A 26,249-nucleotide genomic window follows, 5' to 3' on the forward strand; every position below is an offset into this window, starting at 1 on the left:
ATTTGAAAAGTTTTCCCATATGTCAGACCCTCAAGTCTGCTCAGTGTTATACCAATTAGCGTCTAAACTTGTATTTCATGCATGAGTTTCACCCCTCAAAAAATTTTACTTCAGTGAAAATGCTCTTCCTAAATTGTTTGGTAAAATTGTAAATAGTTTTTTTTTTGTTATAATGCTAGTGTTTTTTTTTCATGCATGAGGATGATTCCTATATTGTTATTAAATAACAAGAGTTGACCTTTATGATGAAATTGAATTTGATTAAAAATGATTCTAAAAATCACAGTGAAATTTTATTAAAACCTATAAATGCATTTCATACGGTTTCCTGAATTTCTGAGAGAGTTTTTACATTATCAAAAACTATTGTTAATGATTTTACTGCTGTACCACATTTTTTTATTTTAATTTAACATTGTTATTAAATAACTATACATTGATCTCTTTTGTATGACAGAGAAATACCATTTGTCCTACAGATGAATGTGTATTAACATGTCACTGCAATGCAAATATGTTTTAATAAAATTTTACTATTGGTGATTTTTAAATGTATTTAATCACCCCTTCCCTTTCCTTCAATTGAGAACATTAATTGTAAGATTGCTAACCCCGTGGCAGAATCGCAGTGACATTGTTGCAGAACGTTACACATTTCTTGCAGAAAGATTTTTCTTTTGAAAAGTAATAAAGATTACTTTTCTTTTTCTACAGAAATTTACGCATAATATTTGAATTATGCATTTACATAATCACTTTTTGACACTCTCAATTTACACAGATAGTATCGTCGATGGGTGTAATGTTTCGATTACATCTTCGGCAGTTATAGATTTTCACATGGATTTTTAATATCCCAATATATTTCAAACAATATAGAAAATTCGTATCGTGTATTTGAGTATTTATTTCTTAAGGCAATGATTCTATCGAATTTTTGGCAGTTATTATTGATTTTTCCATAGTTTTTAAATCCATATTTTTTTATACAATATTTATTACAACCACTTAATCTCGAAACAAAACACACATTTGAGGAGTCCATCTTTTTTTCAGCAATTACTATTGCGAATTTCATGATATTTAATTATTTTTGTTCTTGTGATGATTATTTACAAAAGGAGAAGAAGGAAATAATTTGGAAATAATTTTCGGTTCTCCTCTCCCCCAATAAAATGTGAGAATATCACCTATAATATCAGAATAAAATATTATTACATGTTCAATGAAATATTTATATATATATATATATAATAATAGGGCTACGCCCCTGTTATCATTGGTTATGTTTAGCTCAAATAATTAAGTCGTGAGCCAAAATACTTATTCAATAGTTTTATTTAAAGGTAGGCTGTTGGTGGAAATAGCTCACACCCATTTCTCCACACTGGAGGGGGTGGACAGCACTCTCGGACGATTAGGATATATTTTATGAGGATCACATCGTGTTGAAAGAGACACACAAAAACTATTGCTTCTGCATTATATACTAACAGAAAATGAGGTAAAAAGGCTCAGTCGCTGCATACCTTATAACCTACGCATTATGGAAAATCATTTAATGCTTCCTAATACAGAAGTGAAAGATTTTAAAAATAACTCCTTTGAAATATAAATCTAATTATTATTCATTGGTAGGTATGTTTTCCGCCTTGAAGTCCCAAAATAGAATATCTCTACGCCTATTCTTTACCAAAAGCATTTTATGAAAAGAGATTTAATGCTTTTATTAATACAAAAGTATTTATAATTTTTGTATTACATGTATATATAGTTTTTTTTTTCTTCTGTAAACCACTTTTTATTTTAAATTAGTAATATATATGTTTCTTTAAAAATATCTTACAGAAAGATATTAGTGCTAGAGGCCACAATAACTATAGCTGTTTGTGAAAGAGATTTTTCTATTCAAATATAAGTAGCTTAGATTGGGATGAGAATTTAGATGCTCTTTTCAGATTATTTTATGAAGGAGCCTTTTTTCAAGCCTCCAATGATTTCATCAATTAGACTTAAATTTCAAACTGCCTGTGAAAATCCAATATATTTTATTAATAATTATTATTTTTTTAAATTTGTTCATAGTGTCCTATTAACATGCAAATAGTGTGGATTAATGTTTTTTGATTTGGTTAATTATTTATAATTTTTTAAATTTACTTTGTCTCATTAACATGTAAATAGTGTGGATTAATGTAATGTTTTTTGGTTAAAATATTCAAAAAATAATTATAAAATGTATCTGTTTCATAAAATGCCAGTCACAGTCTCTGCTTTAAAGCTAACTTCCTAAAAATTAATAGAGGTAAATTGCTCTCTAGATTTTTTTTTTGGGAGGGAAAGAGGGGATGTTATCAGTAAAGAAGATTAAAGATAAAATAAGAAGTTAAAAAATAATCCATCCTTCAAATCAAGTACTTTTCCAATCCATAATTGTAGAAATAAAAAGGTGCTAAAAGTTGGTATCTAAACACTGCTAAAATGGTCAAATAAGAAAAATACTTTCCAAGTATAATAATACTTACTAAGAGTCATTCTGCTGTATAGAAAATAAAAGAGTTTGGAGAATTTCCTCAGAAAATATTGATAATATAAATTACAATATGATAAAACAGGGTGCATGGCGTTTTTAAAAAGTGCTTAATTTTCTTTTTTTTTCAAAATAAAATTTTGTTCTTAACCATGTTGATTTCCGCTACGAATTTATGCAAAAAGACACATTGTTCTATTCAACATTTTAACAACCCCAATCTATTTCGGCACGTTGTCAGTCTATAGTGTATGAAAATGCCATTTGTTTTACGTGATTCAAAATTTCATGATTTTTGACATTTGTCAAAAACAATGCCAAAAGGTTACTTATTTTTTTTTTTTTTAACATGACGTCTAAAACAAGATAAGATTGTCAGAAACTTTCCGACCCTGCCTAATTATGTTATTTTTAAAATGCTTAAAAATATTTTTTGAGTGCTTGAAAAGTGCTTATCACTAAATATACCAACACTTAATATATACCTATTTCTACCATAACCGGTCAAATGACCGGACTTCCAACACTTAATATATACCTATTTCTACCATAACCGGTCAAATGACCGGACTTCCAACACTTAATATATACCTATTTCTACCATAACCGGTCAAATGACCGGACTTCCAACACTTAATATATACCTATTTCTACCATAACCGGTCAAATGACCGGACTTCCAACACTTAATATATACCTATTTCTACCATAACCGGTCAAATGACCGGACTTCCAACACTTAAGGGGACACTTCACGATGAAAAACCCAAAAATCGACCAAATTATACTTTTTTCAATTTTTGTTTCAAAAATTAATAGTTATATCTAGCTACAATTTAAAAGAAAAATTTTTCAATTTCAGTCATTTTTTGCAAAGTTATAAGCATTTCAAGATTTGTAAACAAGGTTATGTAAACTGTCTGTTTTTATAGTTAAACTGTTTTTTCTCAATGTTGTTTTTTACGATAATATTCAAACTTCGAAAAGTTCCTTGCGCATGAGTTTTGAATAAATCTTTATTTTTTTCTCATATATATGATTGGTCTAATGTTCCGTAACCAATGTGATATAAATAAAAGCTGAATACTCACTGAATATTTTTTAAATTACTTTAAAGTGTTATTTAAATTTCAATTTTTAAAAATTATATAAAGACTATGATATTTTGATTTTTTATTTGTTTAAAATTAAGTGCTAAGTTGTTCAAACATATCCAATTTTATTTATATTTATTCAAACTGTAATATAAATGAGTTTCATACAGCTACGATAAAAACTCATGCGCAGGAAACATTTTGAAATATTGGAACATTTAGTAATTTTACTTGCGGATAAATTATTAAAAAAATTATAACTTTTCAACAAATTAATATTTTTGCTTCAAATTTTGGGAATATCTTTCTAAATGCTTTATTCACAATCTATGAAATTTTCATTAAAATTGGTTGATATTTAAAAAAAATCATTTTGAACCTGAAGTGTCCCCTTAATATATACCTATTTCTACCATAACCGGTCAAATGACCGGACTTCCAACACTTAATCTATACCTATTTCTACCATAGCCGGTCAAATGACCGGACTTTATGTTTCTTCATTGAATGTATGAAATATGGATGTTAGGAACTAACTAAAACTAACAAACACTTTATTATAATTAAACAAAATTCTATATTGCCTATTTTTATGTATTGCAAGCACAAAGATTAACAATTTTTAATTCATTGCTCAAAACTAATTTTTTACATATACAGTACATATACCTTGTACATTTTCCGCAAACATATTTCTCCAAATTATTATTTCTGTAATTTTTATAATTATTCTAATAATTAATATTATTTCTAAGAATCTGTGCTTGTTTCGATATTTTTCTGGGTGAAAACTAACAGTTAGTTAGAAATGAAGTAAAGCTATCAACATAAAATATAAGTTACTTATCAAAACATTTAGTTTTTGTCACTTTTTCTGACACAAAAATGCCAATCTAAAATTTTAGGTACTTTCTTGAAATGTGAATTTACAGTTATTCTGATTGAACTAACTACACATCAGTCTTTGCAAAAATGCGCAACTCATCGAATGCAATACGTCGAACATGCATTACATCGTGATTTCTGATCCGATAACCTAATAAAGCAATAAATTGTTCTCTCGGTCAAATCACCGGCTGTGGTAGAAGTAGGTATATGACAAGTATTATTTGGAAAATACAAAAAAAAAAATTGAATATTAACTGCATATAAGCTGAATATTGACTGTATTAGAAAAAGTCATGAAGACAAATGTGCAAAAAGGATAAGGTGATAAGCGCATTTTCAATACAAAAGTTCTTAAATGGTTATTTTACTGGTTATGGTATGTTTAGTGTTAAAAGGTGGTTATTTTTTGTTGAATTATTTTGCTACGTACCCTGTAAAAGTAATACAAATCTTTTCTTCAGGCCATTATTTGGATCAGAAACGCTTGAAGCAAGGTCTCTATCGTCACCCTTGGGATGATATTTCTTATATATTACCAGAAGCTATGATGGAAGAAGAAGAAAATTCATAGACATTTATGTAAATTTACATTTGTTTTATCTCATGGTGCTTATCCATGGGATCGACAGTATTCACTTTGTAGACTTAATAAGTGTGTAAAGCTGCAAATATGGACTAAGCAATAAGTAAAAATTGAGAGTATTTAAAATTATAGAATAATAATGCTATTGTTAAAGAAAAAAAACAATTGAATGTATTTTTTTGCACCATTTGCCTTATGTAAATATTTTCATTATAAAAATTGCTGGAAACTAAAAACTAATGCAACAACAAAACATATCTACTTGTTTTGTGCTGACTTGAAAAAATGAATTTTTTTTTTCCTTTGTGACAATTTTTTTTTTGTTTTTATATTTGTTATATCTTAATTTTTTTTATTTTATGGTTGTTAGGAAACATTTTTGAGATCTGTACATTCCAGTTTATTTAATATAAACTTTCATTCTTTTTTTATGGCATTTAAAATATTTTCTTAGGCTTTGGGCATTGTATTAATTTATTATATGTACCTTTTTTTTAAAAAATCTTGTAGATCAAATTATTGTGTGAAGCCCAAACGAAATGATACATATCAGTAGATGAAAAAATAGTTTTTATTTCTGCTGCTGAATAAAGGGCTTTTTAAGCCATAGCTTCAACAAAAATCTTCTTGTACTTAGTTTTCATTTCTTCCCATGAGAATCTTGACAAATCAACCTTAAGAAGAAACAATGGACAGTATTAGAAACTACAAACTAAAAAAACACTATTGCCATTTCATAGTACAGTCGAACTCGTTTATAATGAGCACAAAGGGACCGTAACATGTACTCGTTAAATCCGAGTGCTCATAATAAACGGGTCCTTAAGGCAGACGTGCAACCAGAAGAGGGGGGGGGGGCTTGGGAGGTCAAATGATTGAGTTGACTTAAAATTTAATTAATACTTACTTTAATTACATTAATTAATTTAATTAAATATTTATCTTAATTTAGTGACAACTAACCCCTCCCCCCAAACCAGCAAAAAATTTCTAGTTGCGCTACAGTCTTAAAGGAAAGGAAATATAAACGGAAAGAAAAATAAAGGAAAAGATTCTTACCAAAACATTTATTTTTTTCATTAATCTACATATTTAAAATAGTTTGTCAGCTTACTTTTAACTCGCGCATTTCATATCATTTTGAAAAAAAGATAAGACTAGAAAGATGCGAAAAAAGATTGCCTGACAGAAAAATATTGCTCGCTAAAACCGGGTCTTGCTCGTTAAAAGCGACTTCTGTTCCATAGACTTAACATTGATCCAACCAAATATTCTCGTTAAATCCGAGCTCGTTATAAACGAGTTCGACTGTAGCTACATAAATTTTTTGAAACATTCCAAAATTAAATTAAACAACATTAACCACTTCTGAACACAATAAAAAATTTCTTTTAATTTAGTTTAAACATTATAAATTTTCTTTTCTTAAAATATTTCATTCAAATTGATATTACTCTATAAAATTCATATTTCTTTTTTGCACTTTTATTCTGTAAGCTTCCTTTGGGTTAGAATTTATATTCCCCCTCCCATATATATATATATATATATATATATATATATATATATATATATATATATATATATATATATATATAATGATAAATTAATTAGTGTGAAAAATGGAAAAAGTTTTTTTAAAAAATATATTAGTTTTTTTTAGTTTTAAATAATTAAAAGTATTTAATTTTCTGCACACATGTTAAGTTTACTGATAAAAATATGTGGTGCTTAGAACACTAATGTTTAGATAAAAACTATCATGTTTGCCGCTAACACGACTAAATATGCGTGTAGCCCTTCGTTAATCTACGTGCTGTGCAAGTGGCCCTTTGCTCAAAAAAAGTTTTGCATCCCTTATATAAAGGAAATAATTATATTATATAGAAAATATTTAGTTAATACATTTATGATGTTTCTGTTAGTTTTTTGAAATAATAGTTATTTGTAGAACACTTAATTGGAATAATTTCTTATAACAAAAATGTTGATTTTATTTTTAATATAGTCTTGATATTTTTAAAATGATCGCTCAAATTGTGTTACCGCTAAATTGTTAATGGGATTAAAATTGTTTTAAACATAGCTGCCAACATGGATAGGGAAAAATCCAGTAGGTTTTGCGAAATAACATAAATTTCATGATAATCATTGCATAATGTACTAAATATTTTACATATAGGGAATTTTAGGGATTTATATAGTCATAAAAATAGAAAAACTGCAATGTTTTTCAGTTAACATTTCAAGTTCAATTAATGTGTCAATTATATGTTTACTCATAATTTTGAATATTAATGGGCATTTAATTCATCAAAGATAGTTAAGACTATTTTAATTAATTTAAAATGAGAGTTGATAATAAAAATAAACTGAACATTTTATAACAAAAAAAGTTTTGAACTGATTTCCCATAAATGAGGTTCGCTTCATTATGTATTAGAAATACTTATTTAAATATTCAAGCAATAATCTGTGCAAAAATTCTATTTCAATGGGAATTTTTTTAGGAGACTTACTCAATTTTAGGGAATTTTCTAAAATGTACAAAAACCAAGAGAATTTTAACTAAGCCAGCAAAAACTTGCAAAATCCAGTAGCTATGTTTTAAATAACTGTTCAGATAGATCAAATGAAATTTTTGCAACTAATCTCCATCTGTTAAAATGAGTAAATTAAGTATGTGATTCTCAATTCACTGAACTAAAATTTTGTGATAGGAATATATATAAATTACATTTAATTTAACATTTAAAAAAAGCAAGAAAATATAAAGCAATTGGAGTTAGTAGGTAAATAGAGAGTGAATCAAATAATTACCTCAATTTTGTGGTCTCTTGCAGCCTTAGGATGTCTACAAAAGTATTTTAATCTTTTAAAGAGCTGATTTGATGTGTTATACAGATATTTATCTGGAATAAAGAAAACATTTATGAAGGGGTTTGTTTAAATTTGAAAGTTGTTGGATCATTAAAGTAGCGATAAAAATCTTATAATTCATTTGCATTAACTAACTCTAAACTGAAAAAATAAATAAATATTAAGTTGAATTTATAGGTCATTTCGGTTTCAAACTTGAAAATAATATTTGTTGGATATTGTTATGAATAACAAGGTTTTCAAACTTAAAATATGAGCATTTGATTCTGCCATACTTTGGAAACTATGGGTGACCTTAAGATCCCCATATTTATGGGTCCATTTTTGTCAAAAGTGAGTCTCTACTTAAAATATGATTTATACATATTTAAAGTTTTGTTGTGTCCCAGGGTTCACATTTTAACTCTATCAGAGATGAGATTTTTCCGCTTTTCTCTCTCGAATTTCAGCCCTTTTTTATCAAAAACTCCGATTTTCTAAAAGTTTCTTTTCTTTTTTTAATAAATATTCCGCTTTTTCTGAAAATTCAGCCGATGAAATAAAATTATATTTATTATCGATTTTCAAAGATCAATAGAAAATTCAAACTACATAGCTGCTAACCCTTCCCCATATTGACTTATTTTAGCTGTTTCCTCCGCTTTTAGTCACGCAGTGGACTGATCGGTTTTCAGCAGATCACCGAAGTCAAGCATCACTGGCTGTGACCGCTTGGATTAGTCTGCGTTGAACTGTTCTACCGTAAAGTGCTCGACTTCACGTGCAGGTCGTCTGGCTACCGAAGCAGGGGGCAGTGCTAAAGAGAATAGAAGGGCTGGTTCACTCCTTTGAAGTATCTCTCGTCGCGCCGATCCTCCGACGTCACTCTAGTGACGTCACTTTGGCGCAAAGCTCGCACTTTTACTTCAAGAACGGAGCGTTTGGCCTTACTAGCTCTAACTAATATTGGATCATTTCTTTTTGCGAGATATTCTAAGACATTTGTTATTTTCTATAATGACTTTCCTCAGTTTTTGCAGTGAATTTACAAGAATATAAAACTATTATCGAAATGCCAGTTTGCGCGATTGCAACTTGCAAAAATTCTGATACAAAAACAAAAAGTATAATTTTTCGCGTGTTCCCTAAAGTAAATGAACAACTATGTAAAGAATGGATTCCGAAATGACACAGTTAATATAAAATAGCAATACGTTTATTCTGTCGTAAAGAACTTTTATAAAAATTCATTATCTAAATAGAAACCGCCTCGTTACTTCATAAAGAAAGGCAGGTGAAAAGAATTAAAAAATGGATAAAGTCAAAGAAAATTAAAATGTAAATAAAAAGTATAAATAAAGTATATAGTTGAAATTCTCCTAATTTCATAACATATTTTTTAATGTAGTTATTCTAAATATTTATGATTTTTTTTAAAAATTATATTCTCTTCAATTTAAATATCTATAAATTATATCATCGTAAATTTAAATGTCTATAAACAATTGTAAAACTTCTAATGTCATTATGAACCTAAATTATTATTTTGTTTCAGTAATTAGCGTTTAAGGTCGATGTTTTCTAATGATTAAGTAAGAACAAATTGCCATTAATGACATATTTTAAAATCAGGGATTCTAAATTTAACTTAACTTATCGTTATAAAAGAATATGTAGATAAAAAAAGTGTCGATATATGCCTTCATTTTTCTTAATAGTTAAAGTTAAAACTGAACTTTTTAAAATAAAGTATTTATCGTGTCATTTTCACCAACTAGCAAAACATTTTTATAAGCTTAAAATGGTATTTTTTTAAATATAATAACCAAGAAAGTTTTTTTTAACTATGTTTATGAACGGGAATAATGTGTTAATTACGTCAAGTTTGAAGGCTAATAACCAGAAAAAGTATAACTTATTTTTACAAAGAGAAAGATGCAAAGTTATTATATCTTTGCTTGCGATCTCCGAGATCTGTGGACACAGTGACGTCATGAGGAGGGAAATCGTAGCTTCAGCTCTAAGAGCGGAGTGAACTAGCCCTTCTATTCTCTTTAGCCCTGAGCAGGGGGTGCCATCCCCTCTGCAGAGGATCAAAATTGTGATGGCGTGTCTTCGGATCATCCTCAGGGATGTTTCCCAGACAGTCGCCAATAGCCTATTGTGCAGCTCTAGTGTGACGTAGTAAAATGAACTACATCAACAACAATCCTCCGCTTTTACGCACAGAAAATAAGATTTTTCGTATTTTTACCGCTTGCTAGTTAGTTTGTATTTTCGTAATCCAGACGTCACTGCATTTTAGTATCAAACATCGATTTTCGTATTTACCTGTTTTAAAAGTTGCGCATTGCGATTCGTATCCACGCGATTCCAATATCGTACGTTGCAATGCTTATTTACAAGATTTAAAAATACAATATTGTGATTTGTATTTCCGCGTTTTTAAAATCGTATGTAGCAATTCGTATTCAAGCGAGTTTAAAATCCGATGTCGCGATTCGTTTTTGCGGTTGTAATATCCAACATCTATTTTCGTATTTACACGTGATTTAAAAATAAGGCTTTGGATTCGTATTCACGCCATTTAGAAATTATGCATCGTAATTCGCATTTACGCGATCTGAAAATTACGCATCATGATTTGTATTTTCACATTATGAAATCCAATATCGAGTTTCATTCACGTGATTTCAATATCCTGATTTATATTCACGCGATTTTAAAATCCTTTATCGCGATTATTGTAAAATGTAAGTTTTTTTTCTTGAATTAGCTACTATAAATGTGGCAGTTTTTCTATCGACGATTATACTATATATAGGCATTACAGCATTAGCGAAACTGGATGAGAATATGTTACTGATATTTTTGCTGTAAATCACGTAAGATTTACTCGCGTGAAAATTCAGCTTTTTTGCCTTTTGCTCAATCTCGTCCCTGCTCTATGGTTGTACAGTGGTGCAAGGCTCGATCAGGCTGAAATGATGCCGAGTGGGGACGTATAGTCTTTAGCGACGAATCCCGCTTCCAACTGTGTCCTGACGATCATCGAAGACGTGTTTGAAGACGCAGAGGGGGGATCCTGCCTTCACTATTGCACGCCACACCGGCCCTCAACAAGGCATTATGGTCTGGGGTGCCATTTCCTTTGACAGCCGGACCCCTTTGGTCGTCATTAGAGGTACACTTACTGCACAGCGGTACGTCGACGACATCCTAAGACCTGTTTTGCTACCGTTCCTTTTGCAGCTCCCAGGGCTGGTTTTTCAGTAGGACAATGCCAGACCACATACAGCACGTGTTGCTATGAACTGTCTGCAAGCTTGTCAAACTCTTCCTTGGCCTGCCAGATCTCTCTCCCATCGAGCATGTCTGGGATATGATGGGAAGGCGATTGCATCTGACACGAAATGTTGATGACCTCGTTCAACAATTGGATCGAATTTGGCAGGAAATACCGCAGGAGAACATCCGGGAGTTTTATCGGTCTATGCCACGCCGTGTGGCAGCTTGTATCCAGGCTAGAGGCGGGTCACTACCTTATTGTACTTGTCACTGTAACTCTGCAATAAATTATTCAATTGTTCTGAAATTTTAATCATTTACTATTCTGTACATTGTCTTCCTATCCACCAATTTTCGTTTCAATCGGACAACTCCTTCTTGGTGCGTCGTTTTTTTTTTGTTATAGAGTGTATATGAGTTCATAGATATTTTTAATATTGAAGGTTTTCTCTTAATAAAAATCACTTTTTTTATGGTTGCGATTTTTCCCACATCATTCCTGAGGTCACCTTTCAAGTGGAGAAATTTAAACTTTTAGCTTTGACATTTTCGGCAACTTTTTAGCAAATTAATTCTTAATGCTTATCCCGAACATGGTAGATTTGAAATGAAATTAACTTCTCTAAATTCCAATGGAATGTAGAGCAGTGCTGATAAACAGAAACCCACAGATGTCATCCTTTTCTGTTACAACTTGTCCCCCGTGGCAGAATCATGGCGACATTGTCACAGAACGTTACAGAGTTCTTGCAGAAAGATTTTTCTTTTGAAAAAAATCTCCTTTTCTTTTCTACAGAAATTTACACGTAATATTTGAATCATGCATTTAGATAATCATTTTTTGATGTGCTCAATTTACGCCAATAGTAATGTAATGTTCCGATTGTATTTTCGGCAGCTATTGATATTGATTTTCATGTGGATTTTAAATATCCCGAAATATTTCAAGCTGTATGGAAAATTCGAATCGTTCATTTGAGCATTTACTTTTTGAGACAATAATGTTATCGAAGTTCTGGCAGTTATTGATTTTTCTATAGTTTTTAAATCCGACGTTTTCATACAACATTTATTTACAACAACTTAATCTCAAAATGAAACACGCATTTGCAAAGTACGATTCGCGTGATTTTGTCGTCAATATTTTTTTCAGATTTCATGATTTTTAATTTTTTTTTTATTGTGATGATTATTTACAATTGGAAGAAGGAACTATTTTGTGCGTCCCCCCCCCCCTCCAACAAAATGCGAGAACGTAATCCATTATATTAGAATAAAAAATTATTACATGTTCAATTAAAAACAATGACACAACGCTTTTGTTACATTAAATTAGTAACATATATACCAGGGTTTCTTAACCTGTGGTTCATGGACCCCTAAGGGGTCCATGAGTTATATTTTGGGGGTCCGTTGACTACTCCTAATTTTTAAAACGTTTGGAAGCCTACACATTGTTTGTAAAGCGAGCTATGGTAGCTATAATTCCGTTTGCTACAGTGTATCTTTGCGAAACGGGATTTTCCACACTTGTGACAATAAAAACATAACGTCGAAATCCATTGAATGTTGAACATGATATGCACGTTGCTTTGTCGAAAACCATCCCTCAATTCAATTTATTAATTAAGGAAAAGCAGCAGCAACCTTCACATTACAAAATTTTAATTTAAAAAATTTTGTATACTATTAAAATAATAAAATAAAATGTTTTCTAATAATTGATGTTTTTTGCAATTATTTTTTTCACTGGGGGGGGGGGGGGTCCGTGACTTGTTAAAAACTTTTAAGAAGGGTCCATTATATCAAAAAGGTTAAGAAACACTGATATATACGTTAGTTATTATTAAAAGTATCTTGCTGTCAGATATTAGCGTTAGAAAGTTTTGGCGCTCAAAAAAATTCTGCAACAGGGGCTGGGTCACCTCCCAATGAGAATCCTCATGGTTGCAGTTATTACTTTCTCCATAAATCCAAAGATAAAATTCATCCCTTTTCTATGTGAGGAAACTATATTTGTGAAGAAAAAAACCCATAAAGCACGGAATCTTTTAAAAAGGGCCATCGATACCTGATCATGCCAACTTTGTATATGGAATGAATTTTTTTTAAATATATAACAGTATATTATATATTTAAAAAAATTCCTTAAGGACATGGTTTAAAATTCACAGAGATGATTGTGATTCGAAAAAATTCCGGACTTTTCACTAACCACGATCCGGAAATCCAAGGTCCAGAAGTTTCGAGAAATCATAGATCACATTTACAAATAAAAATTCTTGTATATTTTAATGAAAAATATTAGAACTAGAATTTATACTTGCTTTGCGTCTCTTTTACTTGTAAATATTTTTTTCTGGTAGAATAATGAATGTGATTAGTGATAAAAGTAAACTTATACGTAATTATTCATTTAAATTATGCTCTGTATAATTTATTTAGAATTTCATGTTTTGAAAATATCAGTGATTTAAATCTATAAAGACAATAATTTTTTGAAATGCGTCATTAAATGATTTTACTCAAGAAATTTTCAGGATTCTTGAGTTGAGCTCATAATCATGTCAGCAGCAACAATGCATAGAAATGAAATTGACCATTTCAAAGAAAAGAAGAATAAAACAAACCTGGATATAATTCTGGATAAGACAACTTCTTCGGACAAAGTGGATAACAATTAAAATGAATAGCTTCCAAACTGAAATTCAAAAGAAAGAATAAAAAAATACAGATTAAACAAAAAAAAAAATATATGATATTCAATTTCTTTCCCCAATGATTTTATAAAAGATCTATAATAAAGTTCATTCTTTTTATATAAAATTGGTTATAAACTTCTCATTTAATTCTTAAATATATAACTTGGACTGTTTAGAAAATTGAGTCCAATATTTTTTTAATTAACTCTTTGGTTCAAACATATACTTTTAATTAATTTATAGAACTTTACACAAAACATAGTTCTAGGAAACTTGAAAGTTTTCATACAGCAAACAATTAAGGAAAAGTCAACTTAGTAATACATCAACTATTCACCTAACAGAAGCAAGATGTCTATTATTGATAAGCTTTATACCTTTTACTGTAAAATCCTAAATGTTTGCTGAATTTTTTTTTTAAAAACCCTATTTTTAAGTTTTGTTTTGCGATAAAAAAAATATGTAGATAAATCTTAATCCAAAGAAGTTTTTTTTAACCATTATTTATAATTACTTAAACTATTTTATTTTATAATCGTCGTTGAACAGCCGACAAAATATTGAGTTTACGACTACTAATGTTCAACCTCGTAGCCTTATAATTTTGAACCGAATCCAGAAGACAAGGAAAATCCTAGATCAGTATCCCCAGAGGTATGATTCTTTTTTTTATTTTTTTAAATGGGAACACGGAGGACTTTGTGACCAGACAGATTTAACATGTACCAGTCACCATTTACTGCACGAGGAGTCTTCAGCTGGCGGGGATCGACCTCTTGGACATGGGCTCAGTACCTTACCAACCAGGATATCTCAAACTCCTACTTAAACTATTAAAACTCAGCATACTGCAGCACTAGCTCTAAGCTAAACATACTACAGTACTAAAACAGAAGACTTGGCAGGGTAACTATTATACATTTTGAATAGTAATTTGTTAATTTAATTGTATTTATAAAATTTAATTATGTTAATTTTTAACAAGAGTTCTTTATACAATTATAAATTTAGGTTTTTACTGTACTCATTTGATTGAAGCACTTCCATTACTTTCTTAAGAAATTTAGTAACTCTTTGATTGTTTATTTTTTAGTTTTCACTCATTTGAAAAATATGTATAGAACGAATTTGAAACTAATAATATTATTTAAACGAGATTTTATTTCAAAACAACACTTTTTAAATATTTGATGTTTCGATTTTAAAAAAGAATTTCTTCTACAAGGATTGGAAGAAATGTGCAATCCCTAATTGAATAAAAAATTATGAAAATGTTTACAAATTCTTAAACAAAAAATAAAAAGGTTATTAATAATGTAAATACATACACTTACACAGAAACTCCAAAGAACTCATGTTTTGCAGTTGAAACTACAACATCAGACGAACGTAAAATGTTATAGTAGTCCTCTTTATTTTCTTGATAACCCCAGTATCTTATATGGTCTTTCAAATATTCTTTTGCTTCTTCAAAAACATCTACAAGAAAAAAACATTGTATTTCTTCTGAACATTTGGTTATTTTAGCTGCAAAAATACAATTCCAATTCACTCGTGTTAACTCGATTCTTTGGAGGGATCTCTTCATAGGTGACGATTGCGGATGTATCTTGACAGTACGACCTGAACACGCCCATTATTTAAGGGGCCATAAGGGGGAATTTGAGCCTATGATCCGTCCTTCTTTCTTACGTCACGGACGTCGAAATGAATTGTAGTTGAAAAGAATAGGGAAAGCGTTAAATAGAACAAAGTGTAAATCACGTTTTTTGCATAATTCGTTTCGAAAATCGACATGGTACAGAAAATATATCTCATTTTGGAAAAGGAAAAATGAAGTACAAAAGGAAGTACTTTTCACAAACATCTAATGAAAAAAGCACCTTTAAAAGTTTTATAAAACAAAAATAAGCACCTTTAAGTACTTTTTAAAAACGCTAAGCACCCTGTTGATATAAAAATAGTTTTATTTAATTAGTTTATACAGAATTTTAAAATCTACATATAACATTATTTTAAGAGTTGGTTTGTTCAAGTACTCATACTTAAAAGAATATAGTTAGATAAATAAATTTGTAATCACATGATTTGTTAATTTAATTGTATAAAAAGATATAAAATATTTTAAAAGTTTTTTACATATTTATTAAGTTAGGTTTTACAACTCTTTTAAATAAAATATTGCAAAAATACTACAGTTATAATTTAAGAGAATATCAATTTAATTAATTTTTTTAGTTACGTTGCGTTTTCACTTGTTTGTAAATGATGTATTAAATAGCTTGGATACTAATACTATTATTTCAACTAGATTGCAATAATAAACTGTTTTAAAACTAAATTGTTCTAAGATTTTATACCTTTGAGTTTCTTCTACTTAGACTGCGATTGGGGTCAAAGTTACAAGGCTAGGAAGTTGAACATTAGCAGTCGTAAACCCAAAAAATTGGGTCAGCTGTTCAACAATGGTTATAAAATATTTAGTGTTTGTATTTAATGCCTTCTTTTGTTTATACCTTTTCTCTGGTAGTCATGTGGTAGTTTGCCACAGCTGTTACCTTAAACAAGTTAAGAATTTATAAGTTTTAGATGTTAATTTTTATACATTAGTCGCAAGCATCGATTTTATATAAAACAGGGACTGGGAACTCTCCTATTAGCAAACAAACCAGTTGTTGAGTCAACTTGCAAGTGATTGACATTCTAAGCTGAATCTAAATTAAAAAATACCCTGTTAGGCTTATGCATTTGTAAAGCGTCTACCACCACAAAAATACAATTCCAATTCACTAGTATATATAAGACATGTTAACTCGATTCTATGGTGGGGATACCTTTTCATAGATGAAGGTTGATGTGACTCTCACCACGATGGTGACTTTGATGTGAACACGCCTACTTTGACAGAAACGCCCATTTTGATTTGAACACGCCTACTTCGATGGATGGTCGCCATTGAACAGATGACTTGCTACTTGTGACAGCGACATTATCCACCTCCTCGCGCTGTTGCTACTCAATCTCGATCACACACATAGGCTTGTATACACTCTACTGCTAATGGCAACGCAGGAGCGGCCATGATCGTGAACTTAATACAGTTCTCACGATCAGCATTCAAGAGTACGGTGATTTTAAAACAGCTCTCCCAGCTTCTCGCAGAAAGCAGCAATGAATCAACTAGTGGTATTTGTTGTTAGTGGAACTCTATCATAGATAATTCTGGTGGAGGAGTATTGTAGTGTATCAACCGCTACAAAAATACAATTCCAATTCAGTAGTATATAAGACATGTTAACTCGATTCTATGTTGGGATACCTTTTCATAGATAAAGGTTGACGTGACTAAAAAACATTTCCATAAAGTATTCTCCTCGAGTTTCTACTATAAGACAACGAAGTTGGACATTTGCATGGATGATTTTGTTTGACAATGTGGAAGTTATTTTTTCCCCTCTTACAACTAGAAGTTTTTCTGCTAAGTACTAAAAAAGATATCTGATTCTAATGTAGTAAGTCAATCTCAGATAAACCTTTTTGTGACACAGATTGTCTGATATAAGTTAGGACGTAATATACTTACTGGGCTTTTCAGAAAACGATTCACCTAAAACAGATAAATAAAAGTCTTCTCCTGAATCTTTCAAACGATAAATCACAGAAAAAAATGTTTCAGGGTCTTTGTCATGTTCCCTGAAAAATAAAGAATAAAATGAAATTGAATAAAGACACAGCAGAAATGAAAAATTGAATACAGTTGTCAAAAGGGCCGACATATCGAACGAGGAAAAAAATTCTGTTGAAGTTTGTGCTAATAATTCAAGAAGTAATTTTCAAATTGAATATTGATGCCAACTGGAAAGCGTTACATCATCACTTCCACCTGTTTATCTTCTAAATATGCGATACTAGTGGCTGATTTAACATTCTGAGTAACAGATGCATTACAATATTTTATGTAGATCAAGCTTTCCAGTTGAATTCCAGTGTGATCAAGATACATTTTTCTGTAGTGGATCTACCACTACAAAAATATAATTTCAATTCACTCGTATATAAGACATGTTAACTCGATTCTATGTTGGGGTACCTTTTCATAGATGAAAGTTGACATTGTCGATAACTCGCTCTCCACATTGGTGATCCGGACGTGATGTGAACATGCCCACCTTGACAGAAATTCCTACTTCGAAATGAACACACCTTTCTTAACAGTAACTACCACTTCGATTTGAACAGCCCTACTTCGATGGATAGTCCACATTGAACAGTTATGACTGTGACATTGTTCTCATCACGCTGTTGCTTCTCAGTCTCGATCACACACAGCATATACACTCGATCGCTAAAGGCAACACAGGAGCGACCATGACCGTGAACTTAATACAGCTCTCACGATCAGCTCTTAAAAAAAGCACGGTGATCTTAGTATAGCTCTCCCGGCTTCTCACAAAACAACTAGGGATATCCCATTCATCGAATTCTATCACAGATAAAATTCTGGTGGGGGAGTACTGTAGTGTTTCTACCACTAACTCCCTCCCCACACTGACCAGCGCATTGTTTCGGAATAAAGGTATACCATAATTTTGCACACCATCCATAATCCAATTCTGTCGAGAGATTCCACAGGACAATGAAATGTAGTTTCGGTAAATTTGGAAGCTTTTGTCCTTAAAACAGTGACTCACGAAAGATTGTCACCCACAGAAAGAGTGGATAAACACCAGAAACTTTGCTTTATGAAAAATGAACAGCAATACACATTGTCCCAACCCGTGTAGTCAAATCTTCCAACAAAAAATAAGCCTTTTTTTAAGCATTTAAAAATATTTTAAAGCACTATATACCATTAACAAAAATGCATAACAGAGTTTTCAAAGACTACCCATGATCATGATAAAATAACGAGTTTCTGACAAAGAACTCTTTTTCTTGATTATATTAGCCGCCATAAAAAGATCGAGAGATTTTTCGGTTCGATTTCAGAGGGTGGAAAATGAACACTGAAATTATGAATATCTTGCAAATTGCAGCCGAGTTGCACATGAGAGCGCAAGAATCTCACCGAAATCAGCTCAGTATACAAACACCGCAAGTTTAATTCATCAAACATGTAAAATGATTGGCGCTTTTGGCGGACCGACGGTACACCGAAATGCAGCACTGTGGTTGAATGAATTGTGAAAACGTTGAATGTGAAATACACGCTTTTGTGGCGCATACGTGGCGAAAATTGACACGATAAAGAAAAAAAATCTCATTTTCGAAAAGGGAAAAATGAAGCACTTCTTAAGAACATCCCATAAGAAAAGCATCTTTAAGGGCTTTTAAAAAATGAAAATAAACAATAAGCAGTTTTTAAAAATGCTACGCACCATGCCAGTCATGTTTTTCGATTAATCGATGACTTGAAAAGATGTCAAGAATTAACCATAGAGAAGAAGTCAAAAGTATGAGTAAAATACTGTCAAGTTTGAGTTTCTCAAAGGAGAAATTACCTTAATAATTAATCTTAATAAATTTAATAATAATTTTCAAGAAAGATTGATCCACTACAATAATTGTTAAACGAATTTGAGCTGAATTTTTCAAACAGATCAGAAAAAACCTCTTTGATTGAAAATGATATTTTAATGCTGTCTAAACAATATAAGATGTCTCTTAGACAAACTGAACTATTAAAAACTGAAATTGTTTAAAATGTTTACGTGTGGTATTATTGAATACAGAGAAACAAACTACACTTCACCAATGGTTGATGTTACAGACCGAGATTCAAGACCGTGCGTGGACTATCGGAACGCATAACACGATTTTATCATTTAACCCCTTCCTTCTCGCGCTCCTGTGAAATTTCCGGGCTGGAGTGTTCAGTAGTAACGAGCCAATAAGAATAAAACGAATTCATTTCTTTTGCCTGGAAAACATTTTATTTCTCATTTTACACACCAAATGGCAGTACCAGGATACTTTGAAGGTAATTGTAGATAGTTTTTTTAAAACTAGATGTCAGCACTAATCAAATACGTGTATTTGGCAAAATAAGCACTTTTATGAATGTTTTCTTGAAAATTAACCAATCGTTAAGGGGTTAATTAATACTAACAAATTAATTGAAAATGTCTCTCACACATTACTCTAGTAGATTTAAAAAGGGATTATTGACCCCTGATTTCAAATGCTTAGAGATTAGCAGTTACTTTTAGGACCTTTAGAACTCAAAGGATACCATTTGGGCTCAAAAATGCTCCCTTCTCTTTTGGCAAAATGATGACTCAATGGGATACCTGCATGTCGATATCCTGATTGGTTGTTGAAATGCACCATTTGTTTAAGTTAACAGCTGTTCTTTCCAGTATATTTCGAGTAAGCCAAGCCCGTCAAGCATATATTCTTTTAAATGATACATTCTATATATTCGTACACAAAGATTCTTTCACAAAGATTTTAATTCCTTCACTATATATTTCTTACGTAACAGCCATGAAGTCATGTCGAACATAAACAAATTAAGTATACATTGAAGGTACACAAAACAAAAATATATCATAGTTACAATAAACAAACAAATAATAAATCTAAGTTAGATAAAAGACGAGAAAGAATTATATTTTTACAAATTCGATGTGCAAACGGTGCTGCATTAAATTATCTAATTATCATTCTAACTTATGAGGAAAAACTTAGTTCAACTTTAACACGCCATTTTGCTTATAAATGACGCCATAGATCACATGTGTGGGTATCCATGATCTTCTTGAAGTGCTGAAAGGGTGAGAAAAATATGTAGTTTTTTTTTATCTTAATGATCTAGAGGAATTTTCAGATAGTGGGGAGGAACTCTTAGTCACGTCGAATAGATTTGTTTCATTTAACAAAAGAAGAAAGGAAAAAACAAATAATTTTTAATAATTATTTTAACAAATAATTATTTTTAATAAATTTTTCAGTGTATAAAAAAATTTTTCATTTCTGATTCCTTTTTCAACCATTTCTAGATTATTTCATCTCACGGACAACGCATGCACTAAGGGTTAACTGTCCTATTTGGAGAACATAATATTGATAGCTTATAAAATAAGTTTCATTGAGGAAGAAATTATTCTGCTGAATAACACAGGGATCAATACAGCTCAGAACATGTAGGGGAGAGGGGGGCACATGTGAACATGGTATTTTTTACCAATATGATTTGAAATAAAAAATCTTGAAAATATTTCAATTGATGGCTGTTCCAGTCCTACCTCTTTGCAAAACTTTCAGAACAATGAGACATTTTGTTGTGTTCTATTCTGACAATTTGTTTGCATCGCTGGTGTTGTATATAGTATAATCATTAGCTTCTTCAAGTGAAAGCATAGTACAGATCAACTAATAAACTAAAATTAACTATTGCAGAACATTATATGAACATTCAGGTAAGTTAATGACAATTCTTCTTCTTTTTTTTTTACACAATTAAAAATTCTTTAACTTTCAAGTTAGGTTTAAGAAGGATGATGGGGTACTTGTGAACAAAACATCTGGGGCAGACGTGAACAGTTCACATGTGCCCCTACATAGTATTAAGATTATTATCCTCATAATATTATAAGTTTAAAATATATGCATGCATTTAAAATTATTATTATTTAATTTTCCATAATTAATTTATTAATTTTTTCTATAAAAAAAAGATTTCTTTATTGAATGGTTGATAGCGCATTACGCATATTAACTGATACACCTGAGAAACTGATACCCCCCTCTCCCCTACTTCATTCAGAATCTGAACTTTTTCACTTTAACTTATTTTTGATTCAAGAAACAGTGGTCGTTTGAGCAAAGTGTGAGACGGATTGTCATGGTCATGCCAATCATGGTTTTAGATGGTTGCTCCTGAATAAATAATTCTCAAGTTTAAAAATTTGTTTCGAAAATGAAAAATTTATAACGACTTAGAGTTATTAAAATATAATAAATTTCTAAACAAGAAAAGTTTTTAAATAAAATATGATTTTTTTTGTTGAACGAAAGATTGTACTAGCTAAACATCTGTTAGCTTAAATCGCACTAAACAGTATGAAATAAAACTATTATATGATTTTGTGACACTCAAAAATGTAAATAAAAATTTCGAGAGTAGAAGAAAAAAGGCGGTATTCTTCTTCTTTTTGTAGGAAAAGCTTTTAATATTTTGTGCTGTAAATCATATTATTCAGTGCAATAGAAATTGTCTTTAGATTTCAGCCTGACATTTTGATTAAAATGATAGTGTTAAAATAATAAACTGCTCCTGTTAGCTACCAAAGCTGTTTATAGTTGTAGATCTAGTCACCTAAATCATTATGGTTAAAGAGAAAATTGTTCTATCACCAATAAAAAGAAAAGAAAAGGTGCGTAGCCAAATCTTTCAACAAAAAATAAGCACCTTTTAAACGCTACGCACCGTGGGTATATACCCCCTCTAGTTTGTTTGATGTTATAGCAAAGAACACTAATGTAAAAATTTAAATGCTTATAAAAACAAAACCCCTACTTCATTTAAATGCATCAACTCAAATCCAAATGCTGCCTCGGGCAAAGGAGCAAGTCTGTGCACGATTTTAAGCCCCTTTATTTTGTTTGTAAAATATCAATACCAATAGAGTAATGCTGCTGAATGGAACAGAGAAGACAAAAACATGCGATGAGTTCAGGTAAGCGAACCAGCTGACTGTTGCAGGCGGCTAAGTACTCGTATCTGAAAATATTGGCAGTGATTTTGTGCCTAATTTTCTTTTGCAGATAGCTAAGTTAAGAAATTAAAAGTATAGATACAATCCTGGTTAAATATTTTAGCATGAAAGCTGTATGTATCAGATATTTTGACTTGGACATGAAAAACAGCTTTCTTGTGTTGCCTATTTCGTGTTATCTCTAAGAGTTAGAAAGCTATTTTGACATTGCATCAGATTCAGCTGAGATTCTGTTGTACCAAACAACTCCTGCTACAAAGTTTATGCACCTTAAGACATCAAATATCAATGTAAAATAGACTCAAAACAACCAATTTTACAGAATTGATATGAAAAAAGAAACATGTTTGTGGTGTGATCACCACAATATTTACTTTTCATACTGGGCTGTCTCCAACAGGAGCGCCCTCTTCATTGCCTTTGCAGGATCTCTAGGGCTCGACTCATAGCTCGTCTTTAGAGATTCTTGCAACCGCTAAGGAGGGGACGCTATCTTTTGGAGATAGACCAGTATTCCCCGTGGATCTCGAGCAGTTGGTTGCTTTCTTAAGCAGCAGGATAATTTTTGTTTTATCCCCCTGTGTGCTCTAGAGTTTAATCTTTGATTTTTACCGTAATAAGTTTTTCCTTATCTTCTAATCATTTATTTGATGCATCATGTAGTTATATAAGAAAACAATTATTATTTCAATGACTTAAATTAAATTACTATCTACTCCCTGGAGCACACAGGGAGGATCCAGCATCCACGTGGTAGATTTAGGCTCTTGTGAATTGATGAGCCGCATACTAAAATGAACATGTTCTTAAAACCGAAATGAAATAAAAATGCTGAGTGAATGCCTTCGTCTACAAAAATCTGTGTTTTTCATTTGAATGGGGATATACAACATCTAGCACAAGCAGTTGGCGGATGATCTACACCTCATGGCCCTTCCTTCAACCACACCCCTCGACAATGTTTTTTCCCCAGAGAATTCAAGAGGCTTTCCAAAAATGTGAACCCTAAATGTACAAAATATATAAATGTATGTTTTATTGCATTTTTACAAAATGTTAACCTTAAATGTTTTCAATGCACAGAAGTGCCAACTTCAGTAATCAGAGGCACAGTAACAAAGAAGTCAGCGCTTGTAAAAATATAATGATGGTAATTTTAAGGTGTATACACTATTAACTGAATTCTATATAGGCATATAATATTAATAAAATTATGCACGAATTTACTATTAAATACAAAAAAAGTAACACTTCGATAAAACTACTGAATTAAAAATTACACAACACTGAAATTTTATACTTTATAAAAAGATAAAATTAATTTGATTTCTAAATATCAATGTTTTAGTTTTTGGTTAAATAAGAACTAGTCCTTTTTGGCATTTTTAACATTCTGCATTTGAACTACTAAAAAATTTTACACACAGCATTTCAAATTGGAGTTTATGTTCTTTTGTTTCTCTATAAAGAGAGAAAATTAAGTTTCGGAATAGTTTTGAAAAGAATTCTTTGTTTCTTTTTAAATTATTGTTTCTATCAAATCGTTATATATTTTTTGATTTTTAAATTTTAAATCAGGAGTACCGTAGATTAGTTGCAAAAAACAAAATTTTATAACTGTTGGTAGTTAAGGGAGAAAACTTTTTTTTTTAATAGATTATAATGAAAAATTCTCAAGACAATAATTTTTATTACCAAACCGTAAGACCATAACAATATCTATTAAATCGTAATAATTAGCACCAAGGCACTTATTGTACTTTAATAAATAATTTAGGGTGGCAGAATTTTTTCGTGCTTTCTGCGACATACCTCTCTAAAACTAATATCTTATTGCAAGATAATTTTAAAATAACAAATATACATGTTACTAATTTAAAGTAACAGAGCCGTCAACTTCAAAAAAAGAAGAAACTTTTGAGATCAAATAAAATAATTTTTTTAATTGAATATGTAATATTTTTCTAATTCTAATATTATGGGCAATGGATGGTATTTTCTCCACTAGGGAACGCTGTAAGCTCCATACCTTCTACACTTCCGGGCAGAGCCGGATTATACCTTTCGTAGGCCCTAGGCATAGCCGTTTTTGGACCCTCCCCTCCTTCCCTCACTCCTCCCCTCTTTTCAAAATATATGCTAAAATTTTCTTGCATATTTTTTTCCCTATTTTCAAATTTGTATGAACATAAATCTGCACAAAAAATGTTGAAGGCTCAAATTAAAGATAAACTTGTGAATACTTTTCCTAACGTTCACATTGCATTAAGAATATATTTGTCGATTCTTGGATCAAATGCAGAAGGAGAAAGATCTTTCTCCAGATTAAAATTGATAAAAAATTATTTGCGTTCAACAATGAATCAAGATCGTTTGGCATCTCTCGCACTTATGTCTATTGAATACGACATTTTTCGTAGTTTGGAATTCGACAGCATAATACAAGATTTCGTTGAATCCAAAAAAGTAATATATTTGATCATAAGATTCTGCAAAATAATTTATTACCGAAAAATATTATATTTTTATTTGTATCTTCATAATCTTGTGCAAAATACACTTGTTGTTTTTAAAGCTGAATTATTTTTGTCAACAAATTTTTTTCTCCCAAGTTTTTCATAGGCCATAGGCACGTGCCTAGTGTGCCTATAGGTTAATCCGGCCCTGCTTCCGGGTTACTGTTTCCGGTGTATTTTAATGCCATTTGGCTCACAACGTGATCATTGTTTTGAGATTCTTCCAAACGTGGTATTTGATAACTTATTACTTTGCTATTGAGTTTAATTGAGAGTTTAATTGAGTTTAATTGAGTTTATTGAGATTTGAGTTTAAATGCTAACAATACTTGTGTTTACAATGCTGAAGGTGCTAACACTAACGTAAGATGGTGCTCAGCTTGCAACAAGAACAAGCAGTAATAAACAAATGGTAAGAGGCCAAATCAGGACTGCCAAAAAAGCGAGTTATTCAAAATCTAGCAACCATGTCACCTCTTTTAACAATATATCTATAAATAACTAAAGCAAATTTTCGCTCCAAACTCACCAGAATTACTTAATAACATTAATATCTTATGAAATACGGCAGATTTGAGTTTATAAATTATCTAATTTACTTCTTTTATTGAAAACAGAATTATCCGTTTGATAATATCGCCTCTCAGAATAAGCTGTAGTAAGCAGTTGCAAACTTTCTAACGGAACTAGAGCAGGTATTGAGCTCGATATTCTTATTGTTTACATTTATATTGAAAATACCATCCATATTCTCGTATTTTGCAAAGGGAAAAACACACTTACTACGTATTTCCTTTTCCGCATTTTGTAAGTCATCATCCCATTAAAAAAAATAATTTAAAAAAATCGTGAAATCCGTAGCATTAACTACCGGAAAAAAGAAAGATCGATACCGAAACTAAGCGAATCGAATCGGCCTCTTCAAAAAGGAGCGTTTTTACTTCGAGATTCAGTTGTAATCAATAATATCGTATTAAAAGTATCGGATTTTAAAAGCTATGAAGAAATTAATAGAATTAACTGCATTAAAAAAATAGAACGAAAATTTCTGCAGAAACTAAAACCAAAT

The 26,249-nt window shown here is 30.8% G+C and overlaps 2 protein-coding genes across 5 annotated transcripts in view; one reads left to right on the top strand and one right to left on the bottom strand.

The window, feature by feature from the left end:
• ATPCL (ATP-citrate synthase) overlaps window positions 1-5,717 on the top strand; it is a 94,553-nt gene extending 88,836 nt beyond the window's left edge. For all 3 annotated transcript variants that reach the window (XM_043053237.3, XM_043053236.3, XM_043053234.3), the window contains exon 27: window positions 4,974-5,717. In XM_043053237.3, coding sequence (XP_042909171.2) covers window positions 4,974-5,083 — 110 coding nt within the window. In that variant the 3' untranslated portion in view covers window positions 5,084-5,717. The remainder of the gene's footprint in view (window positions 1-4,973) is intronic.
• The window catches only part of LOC107443063 (tRNA-queuosine alpha-mannosyltransferase), a 38,978-nt gene continuing 18,377 nt past the window's right edge, over window positions 5,649-26,249 (bottom strand). For both annotated transcript variants that reach the window (XM_016056808.4, XM_087158281.1), the window contains 5 exons: window positions 17,528-17,637; window positions 15,279-15,423; window positions 13,873-13,943; window positions 7,916-8,007; window positions 5,649-5,769 (listed from right to left, as the gene is read on the bottom strand). In XM_016056808.4, the coding sequence (XP_015912294.3) occupies window positions 5,695-5,769; window positions 7,916-8,007; window positions 13,873-13,943; window positions 15,279-15,423; window positions 17,528-17,637 (493 nt within the window). In that variant the 3' untranslated portion in view covers window positions 5,649-5,694. The remainder of the gene's footprint in view (window positions 5,770-7,915; window positions 8,008-13,872; window positions 13,944-15,278; window positions 15,424-17,527; window positions 17,638-26,249) is intronic.

The sequence above is a fragment of the Parasteatoda tepidariorum genome, chromosome 2 (assembly GCF_982258835.1).
Source record: "Parasteatoda tepidariorum strain Cologne lab strain chromosome 2, Ptep-v5.0, whole genome shotgun sequence".
NCBI lineage: Eukaryota > Metazoa > Arthropoda > Arachnida > Araneae > Theridiidae > Parasteatoda > Parasteatoda tepidariorum.